The sequence below is a fragment of the Python bivittatus genome, unplaced genomic scaffold, assembly GCF_059951505.1.
Source record: "Python bivittatus isolate LINGU-HERP-01145 unplaced genomic scaffold, Pbiv_v1 ctg000160_np1212, whole genome shotgun sequence".
NCBI lineage: Eukaryota > Metazoa > Chordata > Lepidosauria > Squamata > Pythonidae > Python > Python bivittatus.
The window spans coordinates 10,823,083-10,847,686 of NW_028277076.1; the positions used below are offsets into that span (position 1 = coordinate 10,823,083).

General features: G+C 49.4%; 1 protein-coding gene across 2 annotated transcripts in view; it reads right to left on the minus strand.

Annotated features, from left to right (window-relative positions):
- COL5A1 (collagen type V alpha 1 chain) overlaps positions 1–24,604 on the minus strand; it is a 198,733-nt gene that overhangs the window by 87,528 nt on the left and 86,601 nt on the right. For both annotated transcript variants that reach the window (XM_088147231.1, XM_088147230.1), the window contains exons 8-15: positions 22,781–22,945; positions 21,944–22,000; positions 16,466–16,507; positions 16,148–16,210; positions 8,836–8,910; positions 6,750–6,842; positions 2,081–2,137; positions 169–222 (exon numbers count right to left, since the gene is read on the minus strand). In XM_088147231.1, coding sequence (XP_088003357.1) covers positions 169–222; positions 2,081–2,137; positions 6,750–6,842; positions 8,836–8,910; positions 16,148–16,210; positions 16,466–16,507; positions 21,944–22,000; positions 22,781–22,945 — 606 coding nt within the window. The remainder of the gene's footprint in view (positions 1–168; positions 223–2,080; positions 2,138–6,749; positions 6,843–8,835; positions 8,911–16,147; positions 16,211–16,465; positions 16,508–21,943; positions 22,001–22,780; positions 22,946–24,604) is intronic.

A 24,604-nucleotide genomic window follows, 5' to 3' on the forward strand; every position in this document is an offset into this window, starting at 1 on the left:
TTGGAACCTTTGGTGAAGCCCTGTTTTTGCTTCAATTCAGGCATTAATTTTAGAAAGCCTCTCAGTCAAAGCAAAATTCAGTAGAATCAGGAGGCGAAGCAGAGCAACCCCCAGCCCCCCGAAACCGACTGGGGGAAAGAGCACATTCGTCTTGCTAATCACTCCTACCTGAGGCCCCATATCTCCCGGTTCACCTTTGATTCCTCCACCGCCTGGGGGTCCCTGTGTGAAAAGAAACATTGGTAAAAAGGCACGTCAGGAAAAAATGTCCTTGTGGCTCCAAAGGCCCTTTTGCGGGGAGGGGTCCAGCAGCAACCGATGCAAAGGACCACTGAGATGACAGATCAAGAATGCTCTCTGCAGGCACACAATAAAAGATTTGGCCTTGAGCACCAAAAAGCCTATTCAACCTTGTCAGTCTCCAGCTAACAGAAAAGAAGGCACTCCTTGCATTCGGATGGCCCTACAAGCAACAAGGCCAGAGGAGTGGGAGGCCCTGCTTCCAAGGGATACGGACATGGACTTAAGGATCATAGAAATGTCATTGGAAGGGATCCCGAGGTTCATCTCGCCCACCTCCTTTCAGATTTAAAAAGCCATCTTAAAGATGTGCTGCTGAATTCTACCCTATCTAGCCAGCCTTTTAAGTTCTATTCTCAGTAGGCGTTAAGGACATTAACTCGATAGGATTCAAGCTGCTAAAATAATGGCTGTTGAAGAATAATAAGAGTCAACAGGAGACTCAGATGAAAGGATCATGCCTTCCACATGACAATTGTTGCTGCTGTTGTTCCAAGAGACAGGAGAAGAAACTACAAAGCTTGGTTTAGCAATCAGGGCTGTTCACAGTGGAACAGCTCTCCCTGGAGATGGGGGACACACTGAGCCGGGGCTGTTTAAACAGAGACTGGGTGGCCGCCTGTCAGGGATGCTATAACTCTGGCTTCCTGCCTCAGGAAGGGGTTGGGCCCTCCAACCCTGACATTCGATGAAATCTGCCCTCCTGGTTTTATTTTTTCGGAACAGGAGTTTATTCCATTTTCCAACTGCCTCCCCAAAACTACTCTTTTTCCTGACTCCTTCGTTAAGTTTGTAAGCAACGAAAACTGCAGTATAATAGTCGGGGAACTAGGCTGTTTTATCCAAGGCAAATCAGATTCAGTTCTTAAAGAACTCAAAATCATCCGTAATGTAGCAGAATGCAAAATTTTCTGCTGAAAACTGAAATGAACTGCAGAAAGCAAATAAACAAATCAGCTATAGCTTAGACCTGTTTCAATATATTTCGCAAGGACAGGGTTGCATATTCCACATGACCATGGCACGAAGCCCCTTTGGGCTTTGCAAAGAACTCTGGGTAAGAAAAAACATGTTTTCCTCCCAAACACCACAAACCAGTGAGAAGTTGGCACCGTTCTGCAGTGACAAAACTTGTTGTCCAACATCCTTCAAAACAATGGCTGAGTTCACCGAATCCAGGGCTGCCGCTGTGAGTGGGCGCCTACATCTCCCCTCCCTCACAAAAAACCATTAAACAAACTGGGACAAAGTGGTTTAGTGTGAACAGCTAAACCATGGTTTCTTCGAGGCAAGGAGCCCATCATTTTTGGAGAATGCGACCACATTGTGCAAGAGGGCTTGCAGAGCTGTTTGAAAGGGTGCATCCTTGACACCAGTGAAGCCTCACTCCAAGAAGTCACAGGTGAGAACTTGATGACACTTCATTTTTTGTTTTACTTACATTTAATGAAATGTGACTACCCTCCAGGCATGTATTCCATAATATCCCACACACACACACACACACACACAAAATTGAGAATTACAACTTGATGGTGGCAATTTTTGGCACATTTCAGTGACCCAACGTCTCCAGGCCTCCGGTTGTGCACCGTCCCTCATAAGATAGGAAGCACATTTCAAAATCTTTCAATGGCTATAAATATTTCTCCAGAGGCTGTGCACAGCCAGAGTCCAAAGCCACCTCACTGAAGTATGGCCAAGTCAGCTGTTCTGCCTATGCCGATCACGAAGTTACGGAAAATGGTGTCCAGCGCGGTGGGAAAGGGGATTTACTCACCATGGGGCCTGGTCTCCCAGTCAGTCCCATTGGGCCCGCCGGTCCCCTCAAAGCCAGCTGCAGGAAAAGAGAGAAATGGTGTCATGGACCCCCATCAATTTCTGAAGAGCCATCCAGGGGCAGAGCTCTCCAAGCAGAGGTGGCTCCAGAGCCTTTGAAAGCCCCACTTGGTGACTTCAAACAATCCCACCGATGATCTTAAGCATCTGGCCTGGAAGAAGCCCCCCTTCTTGCTTATAGCTGGGGGGCAGGCATAAGGGACAAGCGGGGCTCTCCAGAACTTGGAATAAAAAGGAAATACATGCACGAGAGGAAGCACCGGACCCCTCTTTGCCAGGATGCTGGGAGAAGCAGGCGGGGAAGCCCGGACTGCCGCATTAAGCTCAGAGGAAGGAGAAGGGGGTTCTGCCGCACTGGGGAGCAAATGGAACCAGGGCCAAGCCTGCTAAGACACCATCCCGTCTGTATATGCCCCGCCTTTAACTGGATTTCTGCTGCAGGTGTGCGCTGTTTGGATCTTTGCTCACTGTGGATCCAAGCACGGCACACGAGAGGAATGGAAAAGGCGCAGACACGGAGGAGAGCAGGCAGCCCTGCGCTAGAGCTGGACTTTGCCCAATACAGTCCGATGCACACAGCGTTGCCGCCTCTGGGAGCCACGGGCCGTTGTCTGGACGGGCAAGGCTCTGTAGAACCGAGTCAGATCAGTGGGTATCTAAACAGACAAGCGGCCTTGACACGGGGCGCTTAATCAGGCCACTTAAAACCATTTCCACCACAGGCAGCAGTTACGGAGGATTGGTTAGATTGTGGGGGACGAGGGCATGCTGCAAATCCAGTCTGCTAGGCGGAATCATTTCACCCAGAAAAGGGGTCAAATCGGTTCTGTCATCAGATTCAGGGCATTATGCGAACCCAGCCCCTGAGAACGGGTTGAGCGGCACGCCGAAGGAGGCAGAACTCCCACGTTTGTGGGAATTTCCTCCAAAGAAAGCAGGGACTGACTATAGGTCGCTCACAAGACTTCCTTCGGAGCAGCACAAACAGGATTAGCGCCCCAAATGGGCTTACGCTTTACCTTTCACCCTAAGGCAATTACAGCCATAATCTCAGTGTACCAAAATAATAGGATTATATGTATCCCAGATACTGAAGTAGGAGGCGGGAAGTAGGCGAATCTGGAATAATTAACAATGACTTTATATCACTACACTACACAAAGAGCTTAAAATGTCACTGTCATGTTTTATTTTTATTTTTTAAAAAACCACTAATTAAAAAGTCATGTAGCTACGTGAGAGTCAATAAATCTCTCGGTAGGTAATGGGGCTGTCCACACTTTATAACCTTGCAGGGACAAATTTGTTCCGTTGCTAGAATTCAATAGCTTAAAAGACCTGTAATTATCTGTGTTCTCCAGTAATTAAAATCCACCCCTGCCCGCAACTAGAACAGCAAGGAAGTCACAGAAACACTAGATTATGCAGTAAACGGTGGCTGAGTGTTTCACGGCTCCCCGATTAAAAGGGGCAGCAGGAAAAAAAACACTTCTGCTTTGAGAGCAACATCCAAGGAAAGGCATCGCTTCTGGAAAAGGCAGTAAGCCAATGTCTGCAGGGCTTAAAGCCTGATTTAAAATCCCTAACCCTAACCCTGATTTAAAATCTCAGGCAGCCACGCAATCCGGCGCGAAGGTGCACGTGGGACTTGGCAGATCGGCCGAACCTGGGCACGTTCGATCTGCACGTGAGGACCGTCCGACAAGGAGAGATGCGTCTCTGGCAGGAGCACATCTGTGCTGGGAGGGAAGGCTCACCCTTCGGCCCAATGGCTGCCCAATGCATCAGAGCAGGGCACGCACACTTTGGGGGCTAACGGGGACCCCTAGAATTCAGAAAGCGCTCCGTGGACACTGTCCCAGACAGGGAGTTTCCTGCGTATGAAAGGCTGCCTTGTGGGGTCTAACGAACAACAGACCGACCTGGAAATGCCACAAATATCCACACGCCCACTAGATGGCAGCAAGAGAGAGAAAAGGCCATCTCTCTCCTGCCATCTAGTGATTGTTCAGGGTTTTGGAGTGCAGATCCAGTCACCCTTGTCTATGGCCATCATAAAACACCCACTTAGGAGAAGGTAAATTGGGGAGAGAGCCCCTTCTCACTCTTCCGCCTCCTAGGATGCCTCCCGTCGTCCCAGCTTCCCTTGCCCTTTTTCTGAGCGCTGGACACACCTTCAGAATAATTCTGGGGCTGCAGCCACTCTGCATCCCTATTTCCTGAAAATGGGGTGCAGAAAGGTGCCCGGAGATTGGCTTCCTGGCAAAACAGCTGCTCGCTCCCTTTACTTGAACGGAAAGAATGGAAAGGCAGAGCGCCCAGAGGCTCCCCAGGAAGTCCGATCTCACCCACGCTGGCCTTGGCAGGTCTTGAGAAACTAAGCAGGGTCTGGCCTGGTTAGTAGTTGGGTGGGAGACTACGGGAAGTCCGCTGGCTGTAGAAGTTGGAAAGAATTCCCAGAAAAAGGAATTTCTGTGGAATTCCTCCATCCTGTGACATCACCAGGCATCAGGATGAATGCGAGGAGATCTCATTTTGACCCCTGCCCTATAATGGCACCTGGAAAAAGCCCCCCAATCTTCAGAAGCAGCTCCCAGGAGACCTCCCTCGACACATACACCAGTTTCTTGCTTGTTCTTGTAAAACAAGCTAAATCAAGTCAAAGATACGGCGCCTGCATTTGCATACTGTGTGAGAGTCAGCTAATTTTAACTTTGGTTAGTTTTTTATTGCCTAGTGTGTTGCGGGAACCCAACCTGGTTAGGAAACCGGTAACCAGGTTAAGCCTGCTGTATGAATGCAGAGACAGGCTTGGGTCTTGCTCTGGCATCCCTTAGCCAGCCAACACCCCCTGTGAGTGCAAACCAGCTTCCAGTGCCACCCAGGGCAAGGAGGCAAAATGCAGGGTCCACCACCGACCCGCATTCCAGCAGGACTGAGGTGTCCTTTGCTGCATCCCCCCGCCCCCACCTTCCCTGTGCTCCCTGCTCCCTTCAGACCACTGGGGATGACTCTCCCCAGCAGCAGCGGAGCGTCACATGTGATGAAGTGGGCAGCGGGACACTAAAGCTCGTGCAAGCAGAAACGGTCTTGTCTCAGAGCGGCCACAGTGGTGTTCTTGCTGCTGGGCCTCTGGAAAGGGGAACATGTCACCCTCAGCTGGGACTGTGGTGATTCCAAGGATTTTAGGGGAACTTGGGCAATTATCTGCAGAGCCACCTTTCCCCAGATACTCTACCCGGCCCACCAGAGCGGGGAGGCTGGGTATGTTGCGGGTCCCGTTGTTGAGGGAAGTACATCTGATGGGACCACGAAGAAGGTGGGCCTTTTCCATGGTGGCCGCTCCCTATGGAATGTTATCCCCTCTGAGATGAGATTGGCCCTCACGTTGATGTTGTTCCAGAAGGCCCTGAAGGCGTGGTTTTGCCAGTGGGCCTGGGCCCCCAAGCTGAAAAGGAGCCAATCAGGTGGTTGTTTTGACTGTGTTTCTGGCTGCCGTGGGGGTGGGGGGAGTTAATGAGGTTTGTATTGGGGATTTTATTCTGTAAGCTGCCTGGAGTCACTGTGTGTGAGTTGGGCAGCCATATATAAATTTGTTGAAAGAAGAAAGAAAGAAAGAAAGAAAGAAAGAAAGAAAGAAAGAAAGAAAGAAAGAAAGAAAGAAAGAAAGAAAGAAAGAAAGAAAGAAAGAGGGAGGGAGGGAGGGAGGGAGGGAGGGAGGGAGGGAGGGAGGGAGGGAGGGAGGGAGGAAGGAAGGAAGGAAGGAAGGAAGGAAGGAAGGAAGGAAGGAAGGAAGGAAGGAAGGAAGGAAGGAAGGAAGGAAGGAAGGAAGGAAGGAAGGAAGGAAGGAAGGAAGGAAGGGTTCAAACGTTACGGTCAATCAATGGCAGAATGAAGGAATTGCTGGGTGTGGTTGTCTCACATCTGCATTGTATCTGGAGGTGTATTCCACTAAGCCCTGGGTCTCATCACACAGCAGCAAAGCCTTGCTTTTGATCCCGAAGTGGACGCCTGCAGTCCTCCCGCCAAGCCTAAGCTAGTCCTCCCTTGCTGTCCCAGCATTTGTCTGTCGGGCAGGGTCTGGGGGCCCTGTTCCTTCTCACACCCGGCCAATAAGGAAGCCACTTTTCAGCTCCGATCTTTCATCCCACTCATCCCATCGGTTGATGGTTTCTGCCTTCAGACAATCCCAGCTTGTTTCATCTTGCCTATTGCTCCTAAGATGGAGCCAGGTTACCTCCATAACCTTCCATTCTGCTACCCCGAACAAGTTGGTGCAATGAGAACAAGGGCACTTCAGGGATGGCTGAAGGTACCACAACTTTTCTTTTTCCACCCAGATGTCTCCTCATGAAATTCAACCTACCAATTTGAAACCAAACACCTTTAATTACCCACGGGGAGTTCAGCAAGCCTTTCACTTCTACCTAGGTGAGGCTTTTCCCCGCCTGGAGTGAAACTGGACTAGCTGCTGCAAAAGGGCCACCAAGAGCCATGTCAGACTTGCTCGGAGGAGCCATAAGGTACCCGGGGCTGCTGGACGCCTTCAGCTGCTCCGCCTGCAGCTGCGGTGGCCATGCTGGCCCCGGGGCTGGGCGCTGGGTACTCACTCTTGCCTGCTGCAGGATGGCTTGCGCTTGGGACTCCTGGGCAGAGACCAGGGGCCCTTTGGAGCTGCTGTCTCCTCCCCCGCTGAACCGGAACTGCAGGGAGCAAGAGCAGAGAGCCACGGGTCAAGGCTTGGTTCCACAACGTGACACCCAGCAAAACACAGCCACGCACAAAACAACAAAGCAAAGGAGTTTTGCAAGTTACAATCACTCAGCAACCTTGTTGTACCAGAGGGCGCAGATGGCTTCCTCTCCCTGCTCTTCTCCAAGGCCCAAAGTCCCACGCAGAACAAAAATGGTGGGAGGCTCCTACCCCAGATGCTAGGACTCTGTTCATCAGCCCTGGTCCAGCCCACCTGTGCCCGACACCCATGGAGGAGGTGGAGAGGAGGACAGCTGAAAGCCGCCTGCTGACGGCTGACTCCCAAGTCCTTGGAGAGCCTCCACAGCAGCTCTTCACGCTCCTCCCACAGCCCAGTGGAGCCTTGAAGGCACTCTCGGCTCAACCGTCGGGGGGGGGGGAAGAAAAGCATGCATCCCCCAACAGGACCTGCCAGCAGAGAAGGAAAGAAACATGGGGCCTTGAGTGCTGGACCACAGAACTGGGCCAGTAGGAGATGGTGGCCCAAGGGGTTAAAAGATGCAGAGAAATTAGGCTGTGCCCCTCCCAACACTCTTTAAACAGGGCAATGGCCAGGGCTACCACCATGGTTTTAAGGGCTAACATGGGCCTGAAATGAGTCCAAATCACTCATTTTGAATGGCCTAGAGCTCAGCTGACTCCTCGCAAGCATGTTCCCCCAAACAACAGATATGTCTGACGTGAAAGAGCAACCCTGTGCATCCAAGAAGGTTTGCTGTCTTTCTCCACCTCATCGCCCAACAGGGAGCCAAGCCTTGACAAGAGCACTAGTTATGTTAATCATTCTCTCCCTGTCCAGAACGTTTCATCTCCTGCATTTTCTCCCTCCATTATTTGCTGGTTTATGGTTCTGCAGGCTGCAGCATTTCCCCAGTCGGTTAAATCTGAGGCAAGGAGGGGTGCACAGGCATTTGGCTGCCCGCAGCATGGCACTGAAGCTTCAGAAGTGGCACCAGGATGTGCAAGGATCTCGCTTCCCCTCATTTTGACGTTAATCATTCTGATCCCTATTTCCTGGGTTGAGGTGCCAGCTGGATTTAGTGATCCTGTGGTTCCACACGTCTCTAAATTTTGTGAGGCCCAAGAAAATGTCCAAGCATCTGAAAAATGTGCATGTTAGGTTAACGTATAAAACTATGCTTTTAGGAGAAATGTTTCGAAACACATATTTTGGTGATGATTTCAACAATTATTTTCAAATAAATGTGGAAATAGAGCTGAGAAGTTCACGGGTGCACATGTGGGAAAGTGAGGTGGATGAGAAACAGTTGTAGAGCGAGAGTAGCCAAGTCTGAACACGAAGGTCTGGATGAAGAGGGCTAGTAACAGACGGGCCTGGCGCTTCTACTGCATGGGCTGAATGCCATTTTTTAAAAATAATTTCAGCTGAATGTTCAAGAGGATGGAGGAAGAGATGGAGAGTGTGGAGGAAACAAAGAGGGGGCAGGAGAAGAAGGAGGACCAGCGGGTTTCTCTGGGCGAAGGGGAGAGGTCTCACAGGGTGAGTGGCTCGCTGCTCTTAGGAGCATCACTGGCCACACCACAGAGGGATGCTGACTGGACTCTGGCTGCAGCAGCATTTGGTTGACCTCTGCTCCTTGTCTTCTAAATCCTATCCCTCCCCCCACCAATCACTAATCAAGTGCAATTCTGAGTAGCTGTTTTGGCCTACGCAATGGGGCTGTGCAGGGCTTTGGACTCAAGGGGAAAGGGTGGCTTTTCCCCCTTGGAATACGAGGCGCTGCCAAGACCCCCCATCCAAGCCAAGGCACACCTGGGAGAACCCCTTCTCCACACAGCCAGAAGAGGCAGAGGATGTCTCTGGAGTACACCGACCCTCCTCCGTAGGTGATCTTCTTCCCACTCCTTCTTCTGCACTCAACTGGTCTGTACTCAACCGAATAAGCAATTCCAGAAAAGCTTTGCTGGCTCAGCCATACTCACCGGCAGCATCAGCATTGTCCCGGGCGGGCCTGGCAAGCCATCAGCACCAGGAAGCCCTGGACGTCCAGGTGGACCCTGCAGAAGGAGGACATGAAAGACAGCATCAGCCATGGAAAAGTTGGCACAAGACTTCAGGCTGGCCTGAGAGGCCATCGAGGCATGTCAGCGGGTGGTAAGAAACCCAACCATCATCTGAGTTCCAGACAAGCACGTTCAGTCAGAATCTGGTTGATCTGATGTTGTGTGAACACGGGAATTGTGCTTTGTTGACCTGGGCCTGGGGCTAAGCATGAATGAATCCTGCCACTGAGTGTGAAAGTGAGTCGTCGGAGCTGACAGACTGGGAAAATTAAACCATGGAAGAAAGAGAAGAAGGTCCTTCTTCAGCCACCGCCTGCCAAGAAACCTATCAATGCACTGAGCTGGGAAGATGTGATGGAGCGTGTCTACAAAGCGGGAGGCGATGTGTTGGACTACAGTAACGCAGCAGGTGCTCAGGAAGGAGGGAGCACGTTCCAGGAAGTGGGGCGAGACAAGAGACAACACAGTCTGGACCTGGATAGTGGGAAGAGGAAGAGATTTAGGATAGCCACTCCCTAGAATCTCCCAGGGTAGATCCACTAGGTTAGAGTAATAGATTTAGTCTGGCAAGATCCTGTCTATAAGACGTAAGCAATAAAAGAGCTGAACTGGCCGGACTGTTTCTCTTCGTTCTTGGGCTGGGCCTGACAGAAGCTTTGCCAGCCCCACCACCTGTCACATAGCAAAGGGCTGCCAAACCCTTTGAACCAAAATATCTGTAAGGCTTTTGGATCATTTAGAAAAGGTCACACCAATTTGTGGGAGAGGTGGGGAAGAGAGTAAATCATAGATAATGGATTTTTCTTAACAAAAAAAAATCTGTTACCTCTTGTGTTTAATATGTTTCATCAACTGAAAGAATATTTGCTACCATTCTTTAAAACTGTGCTCCGAACCTGACATAGGACATCATATTCAGTGTTAAATACAACTTTGCCCAACCTGGTGGATGTTAACTTCCCTGATCCCTGCCCCGTGGCCGTGCAGGCCACGCCGAATGGCGCTGAAGCCGAACCCATCTGGCGTCTCTCCCGCACCTCCTATGATGCCCTCCCCAACCCCTTTTCTAACAGTTCAAGAACCAGAAGATTTGCTCTGGCCGATGAATACCCCAACTGAGGCTGAGGCGGAAAGGAGTCTGGCAGGGTGGCTGGGTTCACACATGCTGAGCTGGGTCACTCCAAGGCCTGGTGTTGCATTGGCATCACACGCTCAGCTTGTTTTCTGACTGGGGCCTGCTGCCCAACCCAGTTCCTCTGGGGCATTTAGGGCATGGGCCATAGCATGAAAGCAGGAAAGGATGCAGGGTGTGGGGCACAGTGTGAATGCAGCCAGCAGGTGCAGTGTGTTGCATGGACCCATCTGGGGATGGTGGTCCATAATCCAGCTGCCAGGGTAAAAGGGCAGGCTGCACACCAGAAGGTGCCAAGTCCATGCCTCTTCAATGCGCCACCACGTCGGCCCTGAATGAGGCCCCTCCTTTCGCAGGGGTTAATTCCTCAGGGAGGGGGCAGAAGAAAGAGACTCTCCCTGGAAGGCACAGACAGTTGCAGGGAGCAGTAACTCAGGCAATGCTTCAAAAAATAGTCAATAAAGCATAAAAGAACAATAAATCTCACCATCATCAATGCTCACTAAATGATTTAAACACTAGCCCTTCCTTCCTATTTTATTTGATTTCCAGATTTGAACTCAGGCCCTGCATTCATTCATTCATTCATTCATTCATTCATTCATTCATTCATTCATTCATTCATTCATTCATTTATTTCTATCTATCTATCTATCTATCTATCTATCTATCTATCTGTCATCTATCTATCTATCTATCTATCTATCTATCTATCTATCTGTCATCTATCTATCTATCTATCTATCTATCTATCTATCTATCTATCTATCTATCTATTTCCACCCTGCCTCTTCTCCACCAGTTCCTGCAGAGGCTGCGAAGCGAATGGAGCCGCCAGCCTCAACCTGACGGTGTGTGAGTTCGGTGGCCGTGGAAGAGGCGCCTTCCCCTTTCGTGAGGGCTGCAAGTTTCCTGGGAGTCAAATGGGCGCAGAGAATCACCGGGCGTGAGCTGCAGTGCTCTCCGCCTATCCTTCAATTGGGACCAAGTAATGCCGACGATGTGGATTTTGCTCTCCCCGCTGCTGATTCCTCGCCTGCATCTCTTCTCAGCCACTGTCGGATGGCCGCGCTTGAGCGTCTGCCCCTCATTAAAGGCAAGGAGACTGGCTTTCTGGCTTTGCTGCCAATCCCCACCAGCTGGGGGGGGGGACATCTACCAAGTGGGGGCTGCAAGAGGAATGGGAGGGTCTGACTTCAGGACTCTCTTTCTTCTCTGCCTCCCCACATCTGCTCTGGGCACCTCCCAAATGAACATAAAGCGAAATAAATACAAAATGGGAAGACGCTAGGGCAGAAACAGTCCCAGTGAGGCGGGAAGGAGACCCTTCCCAGATCGTGCTGGAGAGCAGGAAAACTGACTCGTGGCTGGGATGCGAGTCTTATTTTGGAGTGGAGGAGCGTGATTGAAACTGGCAAATACAGGCAAAGAAGCACCTGCTGTTCTTCTCCAGATGCAGTCATGGAGATCTGCTCTTCTTTACCCAGTTGGGATTCTGTGGAATGAGTTGCAAGTCCAAGAGAAAGCCAGAAAGACGGCAGCGGGCTCTCAGTGCAGCCTCCTGCTGGTACTTTAACAGTTGTCTTAAGTGATCCCTCTTACAGGAATGATGGCAAGACGAGCCCTTCAAATCTGGGGGCAGAGGGTGGAACGGGAAAGGGGAAGAAATATTCTTATGGGGCAAACTAATGTACGATGGCATGGCCTCAGACTACATCTTTGGTTCTTCCTCGCTTTCCTGCAGCATGAAGATTTCTCACTGACCTGTTTCGGGCCATGCCCTCACAATGTCACCTTCAATTCATCCCCTGAAATGGTGCCTGCAAAGATGCCTCTGCATGGACAAGGGTTCAGATGCTGGTCCTCCCAGTTCCCAGGGGCTGTGTTCAGCAGTTGTGATACGCCCCTCCCTTTGGTCACTGGGGACGTCCCTCCAGGTCATTCCGGCTTGGCAGCAGGAGACAGAAGGCACCGGCTTCTGCAGTGCCATTATGTGGGTGCCTTGAGCCATGTGTCCAGGGACCTTAGATGAGACCATTAGACATGGTCAGAAGTGCCCAACTGGCAGGCAGCTCGTGAGACAGAATGCCAGGGGATTAAGCCACAGAGATCTCTGATCACCCATGGATCAAATGTGGAATGTGCCCACCACCCAACCAGACCGAGGGCTTCTTCTCATCGCCCTCGGTGAGGAAGAAAGCCCAGGGGCAACGCGTTGCTGCTTTTCTGTTTCCAGACTGGCACTCTTTGTGACAGAGATTTTCCCTTCATTCTGTAAAGCACATTTTTAATGCTTCACCAGGGCTGAGCATGGTCCAGTTCAATTTTTGCAAGCCAATCTGGGGGCCAAATTGATTTGCTCAAAATGTGGCACATACATTGAAACATCAGAAAAATATACTAATGGAGTGGGGGACTGCAATGCAGAGAGCCCACAAGAGAGATGCTATTTTGGTTGCTTCCACTGGCAAAAAAAATCTTATACCTACTCCACAGGCTAAGGGCCAGGTGTTTGTACAAAATGCTGGCTTAATATAGGTTTTATCAAGCCACAGGGGACTTTTTTTTAACAAGGCAAACATATTGAGAAATCATATTGAGAAACTTTAGAGAAGCTGGTGTCTTCAAGCAAGACCTGCTTTGCTTTGAAGGAGATGTTCGTATCTTCCTTCTAGCCACCTACCATGCTGTGCAACCAATGGCTTTCAAAATGGAGGAGTGCTGCCAGATGTGGAGGGCATCGCTGTCCCAGGGCATAATGAAAAATGCCACTGAACACTCTCAACTCTCTGGGATCTTTGGATCCTTGAGTACAATCCTAAAAAATGGGGTGGAGCACTTATACTAGGAAGGCAGTGGTTCTGGAGGCTGGTGTGTGGCACCAAGAGGGAACATCTGGGCTCCCACTTCCAAAGCATGGAAGGACTCACTCACTGGAGAGAGAAAGCCCCAGAACTTCTTGATGGGAAAAGGAGGTCAAGAAATCAGCCAGCATTGCCGAGTCCTGGCATCCTTGTTCAGCCCTGCAGCACCTCCATGGAAGGAGCAAAGGATTTAATCCATTCTGACGTTCATTTGGGTGGAGGGAAGAATAACCTTTCTGGTTTCCTAACAAACATCTCCGAGTGCATCAAGAAACTTAAATATCATGACAAGGAATTCAGGTCTCATTTAGCTCTCTAATGGCCAGCCCAGAAAAATCCAGAGAGCCCCCAGCTTCTTTGGAGAATCAAAGGAATTGATTCTTTGGAGAATCAAAGGTTTTACGCCGTCATTTCATGCCCTGGAGCTCCTTCTGCTGGTTACCATGAAGACTGCAAGGAAAACTTTCCTCTGGAGTCAGACGATGTTCATAATATACAGTATTTGGATGTGGTAATTGTTCATCTTCCCACGCAGATTATAAACTTGAGAAAATCCAGCACATTTATTCCAATACTGAAATTTCTTATGACTGAAATTCATAATTAATTGAGCCAAATATTCTGATTATAGCTGAATAAGGCCAAACCTGTACTTTTAGCTTTCGTATTAATTAATTATGGGGTCAGTGCCTAATTAAAGAGCCCAAACGGGGCGGGCGGGGGGGGGGACCACATTCCCTTGGGACTCAAACAATGTCTTGGGTAAAACCTGACTGAGAGATGTGAAACTCTGATATGAAGACCTGAGGGAGTTTTAGGGCAGCCCAGAAGAGGAGCCTAAGTCACGTATGAACATTTCATCTCACAACGGGTGTGGGTGTGTTCCCTTTGCTTCCACTCCAAACAGAGCCCTCTTCGGAAGCAATTCTATCTTAGAAGGAATCAAATGCTTCCAACCCTTCATTTGCCTTGGAGCTCCAACACAGCAATTATCTCCTGATCCAGACGGCAGAGCTATAAGCAACAGGAGGAGAGGACTATATTTTACCTAAACACTAAATGCAGGAACAGAGGAGAAAGTTGTCCCATATGATTTTTTTAAATGTAAAGTTGCCCCACCCATGTTGCCCAAACAGTGTGTGAAGCAATGCGACAGTGTGCTTGAACCTGTCCTTTTCAGAATGTTGCCATGTATCTCACAACTGAAGGAACGGGGATCGCAATGCCTCTGTGAGGCAAAATATACACCCAACCCAAATATGTAGGGGAAACTGTTTGCAGAAAGTGCAAATTCTCAGGAAAGGACTTACAAGAGAAATGCTCGTAGCTAACCTCTGCAGTACCATTGACCTGGTCACTCCATCGGCTGATCTTCTGGGTTCACAGAAGTTGACTGAATCATAAGCTAATGAAATGAACTGGATTTGCAAACAGACTGAGAACAGCAAAACCTGATTAAGGTTTACATCAGCTAAGCTTTGCGTGCAGCTTCGGGTCTTTAAGTAACCTGGTTCAGCATGATGAGAACCCAATCACTGAGGGTGGGGTTTTCTGTGAATCCCCATCCTCACCCCGAAGTTGCTAGTTGATGAAACAGGCTGAAATGAATTTGCAGTAGAAAATGGGAAAATGGACAATACCGCATCAGTCCTAATCGCAAGAACCACTCAGCAGTGGACTCTGCTGGGAAGTGCTGAGATTTTCTTCACGAGGGACTTTCAGGCAGAGGTTGGAGGGCCATTTGCTGGGGTGCCTGTAATTTTAGCCTGCACTGCACTGAGTAGGAGGTGGGACTGGCGGGTGTGCTGAAAAGCGGATTCTAGCTTTCTGCCATCTTCTCATGTCTCCCTCTCTCCTCCATGCTGGAAGGAGAAATCCTGGAGAACGGTGCATCCCCAGGACCACCCTGCCTTCCATGCGCATGTCTTTACTCCTAGATGACTGGGAAACTTTCAAGTCACTGGGAGTCGGGCAGCATATACGTTTTTATAATAATAATAATAATAATAATAATAATTATTATTATTATTATTATTATTATTATTATTATTATTTGAGAAAACAGAAACAGATAGCAACAGACAGCAAATGCCGTCTCTGCAAAGAAGCTGAAGAAACAGTGGACTGTTAGGCGCTGCAAGAAGATCGCACAGACTGACTACTGACAACAGCATGACAGAGTAGCAACAATGGTGCACTGGAATATCTGCAAGAAATACCACTTGCCGGCAAGCAAGAACCGGTGGGATCACAACACAGACAAAGTAATAGAAAATGAAGAAGCTAAAGTGCTCTGGGACTTTAGAATTTAAACAGACAAGCACTTGCCACACAACACCCCAGACTGAACATTTGTTGATAAGAAAGACAAAAAAGTCTGGATAGTGGGCATTGCAGAATAGAAGAGAAAGAACTGGAGAAAATCACAAAATATAAAGACCTGAAAATAGAAGTAGAACGACTGCAGCAAAAGAAAGCAAAGATAGTACCAATAGGAATAGACGCCTTGGGTGCAATCCCAAAACAGCTGGAGCACCCCTTGAAGACCATCGGCATTGGCCAAATCATCAGTCCATTGCAAAAGGCAGCTTGACTTGGAACAGCTCACATCCTGCGACAATAAACCTTTAACACCATCCAGCAACATCTGCCTACCCCAGGTCCTTGAGGATATGAGAATAAAAATGCCAAATCCAGTCTAAACATCTGGCTGACTTGTGTGACCACCACCACCACCAACAACAATAATGGTTAGAAAAGATTTGTTAATCTTCCATAACAAAAAAACAGAGTGTTGCGGTACCTTAAGCACTAAACAGTTGTATTTTGGGATAACATGTCCTTATAGATTGTGTCCAGTGATCAACCACCTTATGAAATGGACCTGATCCAGAATGTGAGTCGTGTGGTAATAAATCTGCTACATAACTTTTTATTTATTTACTGGCCTAGGGTTTCTCTGCGAAGAGGGTCTGGCAAGCTGTCACTTGGCTTCATACTGGCCAGGCGAGGGTACCTCGGGGTGAAAGGGGCCCTTCGAAATATGAGGCTGTTTCTTTCCTTCTGTAGCGAGGAGGAGTCAGCCTCTGCCCCCATCTGCCTTCTATCAGCACCCAGCCTGGCTTGGGATACTGTACCCTAAAATGGCCTGCAACCTCCCTGCCCCACCACACCAGAAGTCTGGGAAGGGGGTGCCACCCTCCAATCCAAGAACGTCAAACACCAGCTAACTTACCCTTTCCCCAGGATCTCCGATTGGGCCCACTGGCCCAGTTGTTCCTGGAGGGCCTGGAAGTCCCTGATGGAGAAGAGAAAGAGGGAACATCAGCAACAAGGAAAGTCCCATGCTCGTCACGGAGGGGGAAAGCGCAAGAGGACCGGCCTACTTCTGCATGGTCAGGTTGACCTTGCAAGGCAAGCCATGGAGCACCACGTTCATCGTATGGATGCAACTGCGGGGAGGGGCAGCGGCCTTCGCAAACTTGCTCGAGCAGCAGGAGGAGACCCACACCCATTATTGGGGCCAAAAGGCGAAGAGACGCAAGCAACTTACTGCTGGGCCTTCTGGGCCAGGTGGTCCTTCGAGAAGCATGCCCTGAAAAAGAAGGAGGAGCAGCTGAAAAGACTGATCAGCACCGGGCACTCTGAATTACAGATATTTGCACCATTTGTTTTGTTTATGGCTGCAAGGAGAACTGCTGAATCCCTCCAGAAAATCCCATTCAGTCTCACCCTGATTGCCAGCACTGCTTACGAGCATCTAGTGCATAAGGGAGGAAGGGAGGGAGGGAGGAGGAAAGACAAGCACCACGATTTTACTAAGCTCATTTTTGGTGTACCAAAAGTGGTGTACCCCCCAAGGTTTTATGGAATTGGGTCATATATGGAGGCTGATATAAATAATACATGGAATGAGTTGACATTCAGGTCCCTCCAACCATCTTTGGGCACAGATCCACAATTCCTGACGACTACCCAAGAAGGCCACGGCAATTCTCCTCCACAGATCTGCCCAGGTGCTTTTCCAGGCTTCATCTGTGTGAATTCCAGAAATGAGGAAGTGGTCAGAGTCCTGCAGGACAGGAGATGAGAAGCTGGAGCTGCTGGGGCCATGGATCCCAACCCCAAAAGCGCTGAGGAATCAAGTTCTCCTGGTTTCTGCACATCAGCCCCAGAGCAGATTGGGAAGACTGCCCAGAGCCTCCTCCCCACCCCTGTTCCGAGCCATGCAAAGACTACTTGGTGAGTCACAGGACATGGACAGACCACCTTTGGGGCGCAAGGGAAATGAGAGAGGACCTGAAGGTGCTCTCAGAAAACGGCCATCTGGAGCAAAGTTTCCTCTTCCCGAAACAGCTGTGGTGCTGGAGCCCCCTCAGTTGGCACCCTTGCCAACAAAGCCTGGGTGCCCCCCCCTTTAATTTCCCAAGAGTCTGCTGGGGCTCGAAGGCATCCCAAGACCCGTCCAGGGGCTGCTGCCTTAAAGGGAAGTCAGACGCCAACAAGAACAGAGCAGAAACGGAGCTGCCTCAGAAGAAGAGGTGGGCACCCTTCCAAACTGAGGCCAGATTCCTGCTTTCCAAAAATGTCTCCAGCTCCATGAGACCTAAAAACGTTCTTGGGAATGAAGATGGGGCAGAACTCGCTTTGCAATACAGAAGGCCACCTCCCCATTTTTTTGTAGTTTTACACCAAAAGCATCTAAGAAAAGTGGCCAGGGAGGGCAGGGAGTCAAACAGACGGCCCGGGGAAGGCAAAGCGCACCTAGCCGCACACTCTGAGCCCAGGAAGTCCAGATTTGTTACTCGAAGAACATTAAATAGCCACAAGACAGACAGCGAGTTGGGCCAGGAATGAGCACCACCTGGTAATTCCCACCCTGACACCCCTCCCTGCCTCTCCTCAGGATCCTTGAACTGTGAGACAACCACGTGCAACTGATGCCACCTGCATTACCATCTCGCCCAGCTCACACAGGCATGCACAGCTTATCCTTTGCAGGAGAAAGAGTTTTAAATAGGAGCAACTGTGGGGGAGACCATAGTCCACCCCCCCACCCCACCTCCTCGTGCTGCTCTGACTTCCAGCCCTGCAAAGGCTGCATTTCCCAAGAGGAGCAGTGAAGGCCTTTCTCCAAGCCCAGCAGCCGGCACGTTCCCAGCTGCCCTTTCCACGGAAGTGCCCGTTGGGGATGGCAGCTGCTCCACCGAGGAGACGGGCACTGCCACTCGCTGCTCTCTAAGTGCAGATGCGGGTCTCTGTTCAGGGCAGGTCCTTCTCTTCCAGCGGCCCCTCCAGCGGAGGCTAGAATAGCAAGCCAAGGCTGCTGGGGGGGGGGGGGGGGGCGGCTGAAGGGGCCCAGCTGGGCAGGAGGAGAGAGCTGGACCAGCCAGAAGGGAAGTCCCAAATGGTTTGCAGCCTCAGTGGGGGCACTTGCACAGTGTGCTTTACTTGCTTCCTGAATTTTCTAGGTTGCCACAATATACCGTAATGAACCATTAATGAACCAAAACAGGCCGGATCAGGATCAATAAGCAGCAAACCTTCTCCAAGGTTGACACCAACCGACGCCCGTCAGTCGTGGGAGTGCAGCTGTTAAGTCTCTACCTGGCCTGGTTAAGCATCTTGTGCGAATGCAGCAGCAATCACTGCAGAGGGTCCCAGTTTGGGGGTGGCTTTTAGGTGGGGGGCCAGTCGGACTGGGGAGGACAAAGCAAAGACCAAGCCAGTTGCAGCCGGGGTGGCACAGAGGTGAAGGCGCGTCATAGGAGTGGGGGGACCCAGGTCTAGTCCACCCTCAACTGTGCAAGCCCCTTGGCTGACTCTGGCCACCCCCCTCTCTCAGCCCAACCTGCCTTGCAAGGTTGTTGTTGGGTAAAATAGGAGGAAGGAGAGCTATATACTGTATGTTGCCTTGAGCTCCTGAGGAAAGGTGGGACGGAAGTGGGTGGGGGCCATGATCCCCGTGCCCAGGGACAAGGGAGGGGAATTTCCTTGTTCTTTCAACTGCATTAAGCGTGTTTTAGCAATTATATTAAACACGGCAGGAAACAATCCCTGATCTTTGGCAGCTGTAGCCAGAGGAGTTTCAAATGACAAAAAACACATCCTGGTCTTCAGGTGGTTTTGCATAACAAATCACCCATCAATATATCTATTTTTTAGGTTTGACTCACGGTCACCCATACCTCACAGCTAGATTCCTGCAACGAGCTTTACGTGGAGCTGCCCACGAAGACCCCCAGAAGCTTCAGCCGGTGCGACATGCAGCAGCCCAGGGAACGCTGGGTCCACTGAGGCTCTCCCACGTGGCACCGCCACCGTGGGAGCCCCGCTGGCTGGTGGGCGCCTTCTGGGGCAGTGCGAGGGTTGCTACACGGCCACAGCCTGGACAGAGTCACCTTGCGTGAGATGGGCGGTTCTATACAGGTGATTGATAAATAAATAAATCGTCTCCACGCTGCCATCCTGGGACTAAGCCTGCCCATCCAGGAAGATCTGGCTGAACGGGGTCCCACCACTGACAAAGTGTCATCTTCAGGGACTCTGGGTTTGAACCTTCTCAGTGATGGCCCTCCTTTTGTCAGCTTAACCCTAGATGCCTATATTTTTGAAGAGCAATAAAAACAAGGCTCTTCCGAAAGGCACTGAGGGACAAACCATGATGAATGGTGGAACATCAGATTGATTGTTTATAAATGTATTAATTGATTTTAGCACTTAATCTTATTACATTAATACTGTAAGCCACTCAGAATCTCTGGAAATACAGCACCACAGAAGTTGTGGAAATGAATGAATAATCAAACAAGGAAATTTGTTTCAGCTTGCTCTGACATGCTGAGAAAACGGAGGGAACTCTCAGCTGCTAACCTTCCGGCATAACCAGGTAGGGTAGCAGTTTGTATGACAGATCTCTGTTTGTCCTGGAAAGGCTAGAACCTTGATTGCCTTGTCCAAAAAACCCAACAGCAACATGAACAAAAAACAGTAGACAACAAAACCTATGAAGTTGAGGTAGAGTTTGGGAACTGAATGATCTTAAAATCATTAAGCCTGGAATTACTGGACTCATGCTTAATGATTTTTAAGGCACCACAAACCTGTCTCTATCTGCACAAAAGATTAAAGTGGTTTCTATCAAAGTCTAAACATTTGCACAAGAAAAAAACAATCCAGTGGTTATCTGGATTTCTACAGTAGAGATTGATTAGGCTTGCATTCAGATGTCCAAATGTGCTTTATGTGGCTAAAAAAATAAGGAAAAATAAGCTGCTGAAAATAAACAAGCACATCAATACATTAGGGTGCTGGTTCCCCAAAAACTTGTTCATGCTACCAAAGAGATGAGAAGGGTGGGGTAAAGCTTGGACTGAACTACAAATTTAATTCCTTGGCCCCTCTTATTGCTACAGGTCAGGTGGGAGATAGCAAAGGCCCCGTGGGGAGGGGAGGCTTCCAACATTCCTGTCTCACAGCCCTGGGTTAAAGCTGGCTCTCCAGATTCTGCTGGACTATGATACCTATCATCCCAGGCTGGCTGGGGTTGGGGAAATTGTAGTCTGAGTGAAACTGATGTGCTTCAGTCACTATCCAATGAGTTTGTCAGTCAGAGGAACCTAGGATCAGCATGGTTAATTTAGGAAGTTAGGCTGCTGTGGGCACACTCCTTCCCAGTGGTCCTTGGGCACAATCCTCCAGGCCCTTTCTGATTTGGCCAGCGGGAGAGTTTGGTTCTTTCAAGGCAGGATCTCCCTCTGTTCCCTTCCAGGTCACCAAGCGGATCCCCAGTCTGGAGACCCAAGTCAGCCTGAGCAGCTGCTGAGCAGTGATGGTGACCAGGGGAGGGGGGCTGCACCGTCAACCAGGACAGAGGGAGATGGTTTTGAACAAGAGTTTAATGCTCTTCTGGAATAGTGCTAAACCTGTATCCAAAAGGAGCCCAACTCATACCAACTGGCTCCCTTTGAACACACCCACACAAAACACTTGGCAAAAGTGAATGATATTCTGGCTGCTGGCTAAAACTGCTGATCTAGCCATTCATCAAAGCTCACCTCCTTCCCATCTCAATGAATTGGCAGATGTCTTCCCACTCGGTGGTGGCATTTAATGAGAGGGGAGGGAATAACATCCAGGGGCTCCCCAATCCCTGTCCTCTGGGCTCTGTACGTGGTAAATAAGGACGATGCCTTCTGACGGCACCATGCCTGGGGCAGGACAGGGGGCAGCAATGGGGACAGCACATTTTATGCTGAGCTAGCTTGGGGTGGCTTAAGGATTTGGGGGAGAGGACTTCCTCGCAATCCTGAAGGAGAACCTCAAGATGAGACATTACTAAGAGATGCTATGCAAGGTTCTTCGCCTTCTCTTCTGCACTTGGCTGCTGGCCCTGGAATAAAGCATCGTGGTGCTCAGCTTGACAGCCACAACACTAATCCCATCAGGTGCCGCTGACACCTACGTTGTGCGTCTTCTCCACAGTCAAAGCAGGGGAGCACTGGGCTGAGATGGGACTGAAGGAGGCCAAGCTTTTTCTCCTCTGGATCATCTCAGCCGCAGCTCATTTCCACATTCAAATTCTCCCTGGAGCTTGAGCGAGGAGAGATTGCGAGTGCTTCCCAAGATCCTGTGGCTGAAACATGCCACTTTCAGCATCTCCACCTAAGCAATTTTACGCAAAGGAAAAGGTACTGGTTCCACACACCAGTGCGTCCAAGAGAAAGAGTCCTAGTTCAGCCTATTTCCACGTATGCAAGAATCCAGACCTCCGAGTAAGAGCACTTCACCCTTTCAAGTGATCCAGGCTTCAGGATTTCCATCTGCCATTTCAGGCGTCTCTCCGTTCACCCCGTCATAAAGCAACAGGAATCAAGGCCAGACCATGCAACAACTATTAAGATTCACTGATGCACAGACTAAATACCCCGGATCTGGTTGCTGGCGGTTTCCACAGGAAACGTGGATTCCTCAGCTCCTGCGCTACGTGGCTCTGCAACCGTTTCTCTACCTGCAAGGCAAGAGCACTTACCGGCTCAACGATTGCTGGTTCTCCCTTCTGCCCTTTTTCACCTCGAGGTCCGCTGATCTGTACCAGAGAAGGAGGAGGCAAGTCAGGGGAGCAAGCAGGGATGCATGGATCAAATGACAGAAATAAATGCAAAGCACCAGTACTTTATCTTTGCTTCCTGACTGACTTCTGATGCTTAGTGAATGCACTATTTAATTTACAACAATCTTGGGAGAGTTCCTTTTAACAAGAGACTAGCATGTCAGATGTCTCCTGGGCCACCTCACCATCCACCACACCACCATTCATCCCACCAAAGCCCTCGTGGCTGCTCTTACTTTGACCCAAGCTGTATATGGCACCAAAAGCTGCTTTATTCTGTGCTAATCTTGGTAAAAAAGGCAAATTGCAGCCATATCCCGAACTTGAAAATTGCTCTGCATTTTCAAAGAAAACAAATAATGCCAAACCACCAATCCAGGTGTTGGGACTACAACTTCCAGATCTGTTGGGACTATCCAGTTGTGTGCAAATATGGAGACCTCCCCAGTCAAATTTTATGTTTCAATGATATTCACCGGCTGCTTCTTTGGAATCTGTAAACAATTGCACAGAAACAGCAAGAATGCATTCAAATTTGCAGAAAGGTGTTGTGTTTAGCTTCCTGCCCTGGAGAGGTTATGTCAGCTTCACTTGAGGATTCATTGAAACCTTCCATTTGACCAGGAGCACCTACATTTTTGCAGGCAACAGTACTGCCCAGGATTCTCAGCATGAGATCCCAACAGCAGTGGAGGAGGAGGAACTGGCAGCAGGAGCTCAATCTAACTTTCAGACAGAGGCAGAGTCCTTCCTCACCCCTTCATAAATGGTATCCTGGTTAGCAGGCATTCCAGGTCCAATATCAGGAGACTCCGTTCTGTCGAAGTAACCGTCATAGTATCCTTCCTCATACTCAGTGACAGAGAAGTCTTTGTCAGGATCTTCTTCACCTTCACTTACTCTTCCTGTGCTTGGTGTGCTCTGAACAGATGATGATGATGATGACGATGATGATGATGATGATGATGATGATGATGATGCAAAAGAAAGCAAAGATAGTACCAACAATTATAGGTGCCTTAGGAGCAACCCCAAAACATCTGGAGCACCCCTTGAAGACCATCGGCATGGACCATCAGTCCATTGCAAAAGGCAGCTTCACTTGGAACAGCTTCCATCCTGCAACAATACCTATAACGCCATCAAACAACCACATCTGCCTATCCCAGGTCCTTGGGAAGGACTCGAGAGGGGGATAAAAATGCCAAATCCAGTCTAAACATCTGGCTGACTATGCAACCAACCATACGAATAATAATAATCTTTCTAAGTGTTGTAATATTTTGTCAATGTTGTCAGTCATTGACTGAATAAATATTGTTATTACTCCTCCTCTTCCAAGAAGGAAGACAAAAAGGGGACAGAAGCAAAAATGAACTTTATTATAAAATATCTGCGGTCATTTTTATGTACTAATCAGAGCTGAAAGGCCTGAAAGGACCAGGTTCATTCTTAAGCAATCCTCTGCTGCAGAAGTGAGTAATCTTTGATAGATCTTCAAAATATGTCAAAAGACAGTTCTCATGAACTGCCAGCCAGCCTGGTCAATGGGAGCTAACATTCAAGATACCTGAAAGGTATCAGGCTGGAGGACAACAGCCTCTTTTCAAACCGCTTAAACTAGTAGTTACCATAATACAGCGATTTTGTCTGCCTTTTGTCCTGCCAAAGCGTGGTCTCTCCTGTGTGCTCAGAGAGGTCAAGTTTCCAAGCTGCCCTGGAAATTCTGCTTTTATCTGAGGAGACCTCCCTGTGCTGATCTCAGTCTTCATCTTGGGCAGCTCTGCCTTGCTAATGGATCACTTCGCAAAGGCAGGGAGAAGAAGGAAGCCAGGGTCAAGGCATGGGGCAGAGGACTCCCAGAACTTCTAGCGTCCACATAAGACCTGTGGCCCTAGAGCAATCTATCAGCCTACATGCACCTGTCCAATGTCTCCTGCATCCCGCCTGAAGACCACCAGGCTGAGTCCACACACAGCTGGAGCTGTACTGTGATGTCATTTGGTTTGGTCATTGGTGAGCTACCCAATTGTGGCCTCCTCCAGAAACCATGTTAAACAAACTTAGAGTAAACTACAGGCTGGAATTTTTTTTCCCCCATCCCACCCACATCTATGTCTTTGGCTTGAGAAAGCCTGGATTCACACTTTGTGTAACATCCTAATGTGGTCAGGTTGTGTTTTGTTTCACAGCTGGTTCACACATTGCAGGTAACACAAAATGTTATTTCACATAAGACAATCCAAACTTTTTATATTAGGTGTGGGTTGTAAACCAGGCCGCATGGCTGGGTGTGTCATGTGAACATAATCTTTCAACAAACCAAGACTTAGGTGAGAACCTAGAAAGAATTTCAGTTAAGCTCAAAAGCTGATCACTTGGTGGTGCTAGTGAAAAGAAGGTCTTTTGTGTTTTCCTTTGAGTCAGTCTAGACTCCTGGGGACTACGTGGACAAATCCATGCAGGTTTTTTGGCAACATTTTCAAAGGTGGTTTGCCTCTGCCTTTTTCCTAGGACTGAGAGGGAGTGGCCCACAGCCACTGGTTTCGGTGCCTGGAGGGACTAGAACTCGGGTCTTGC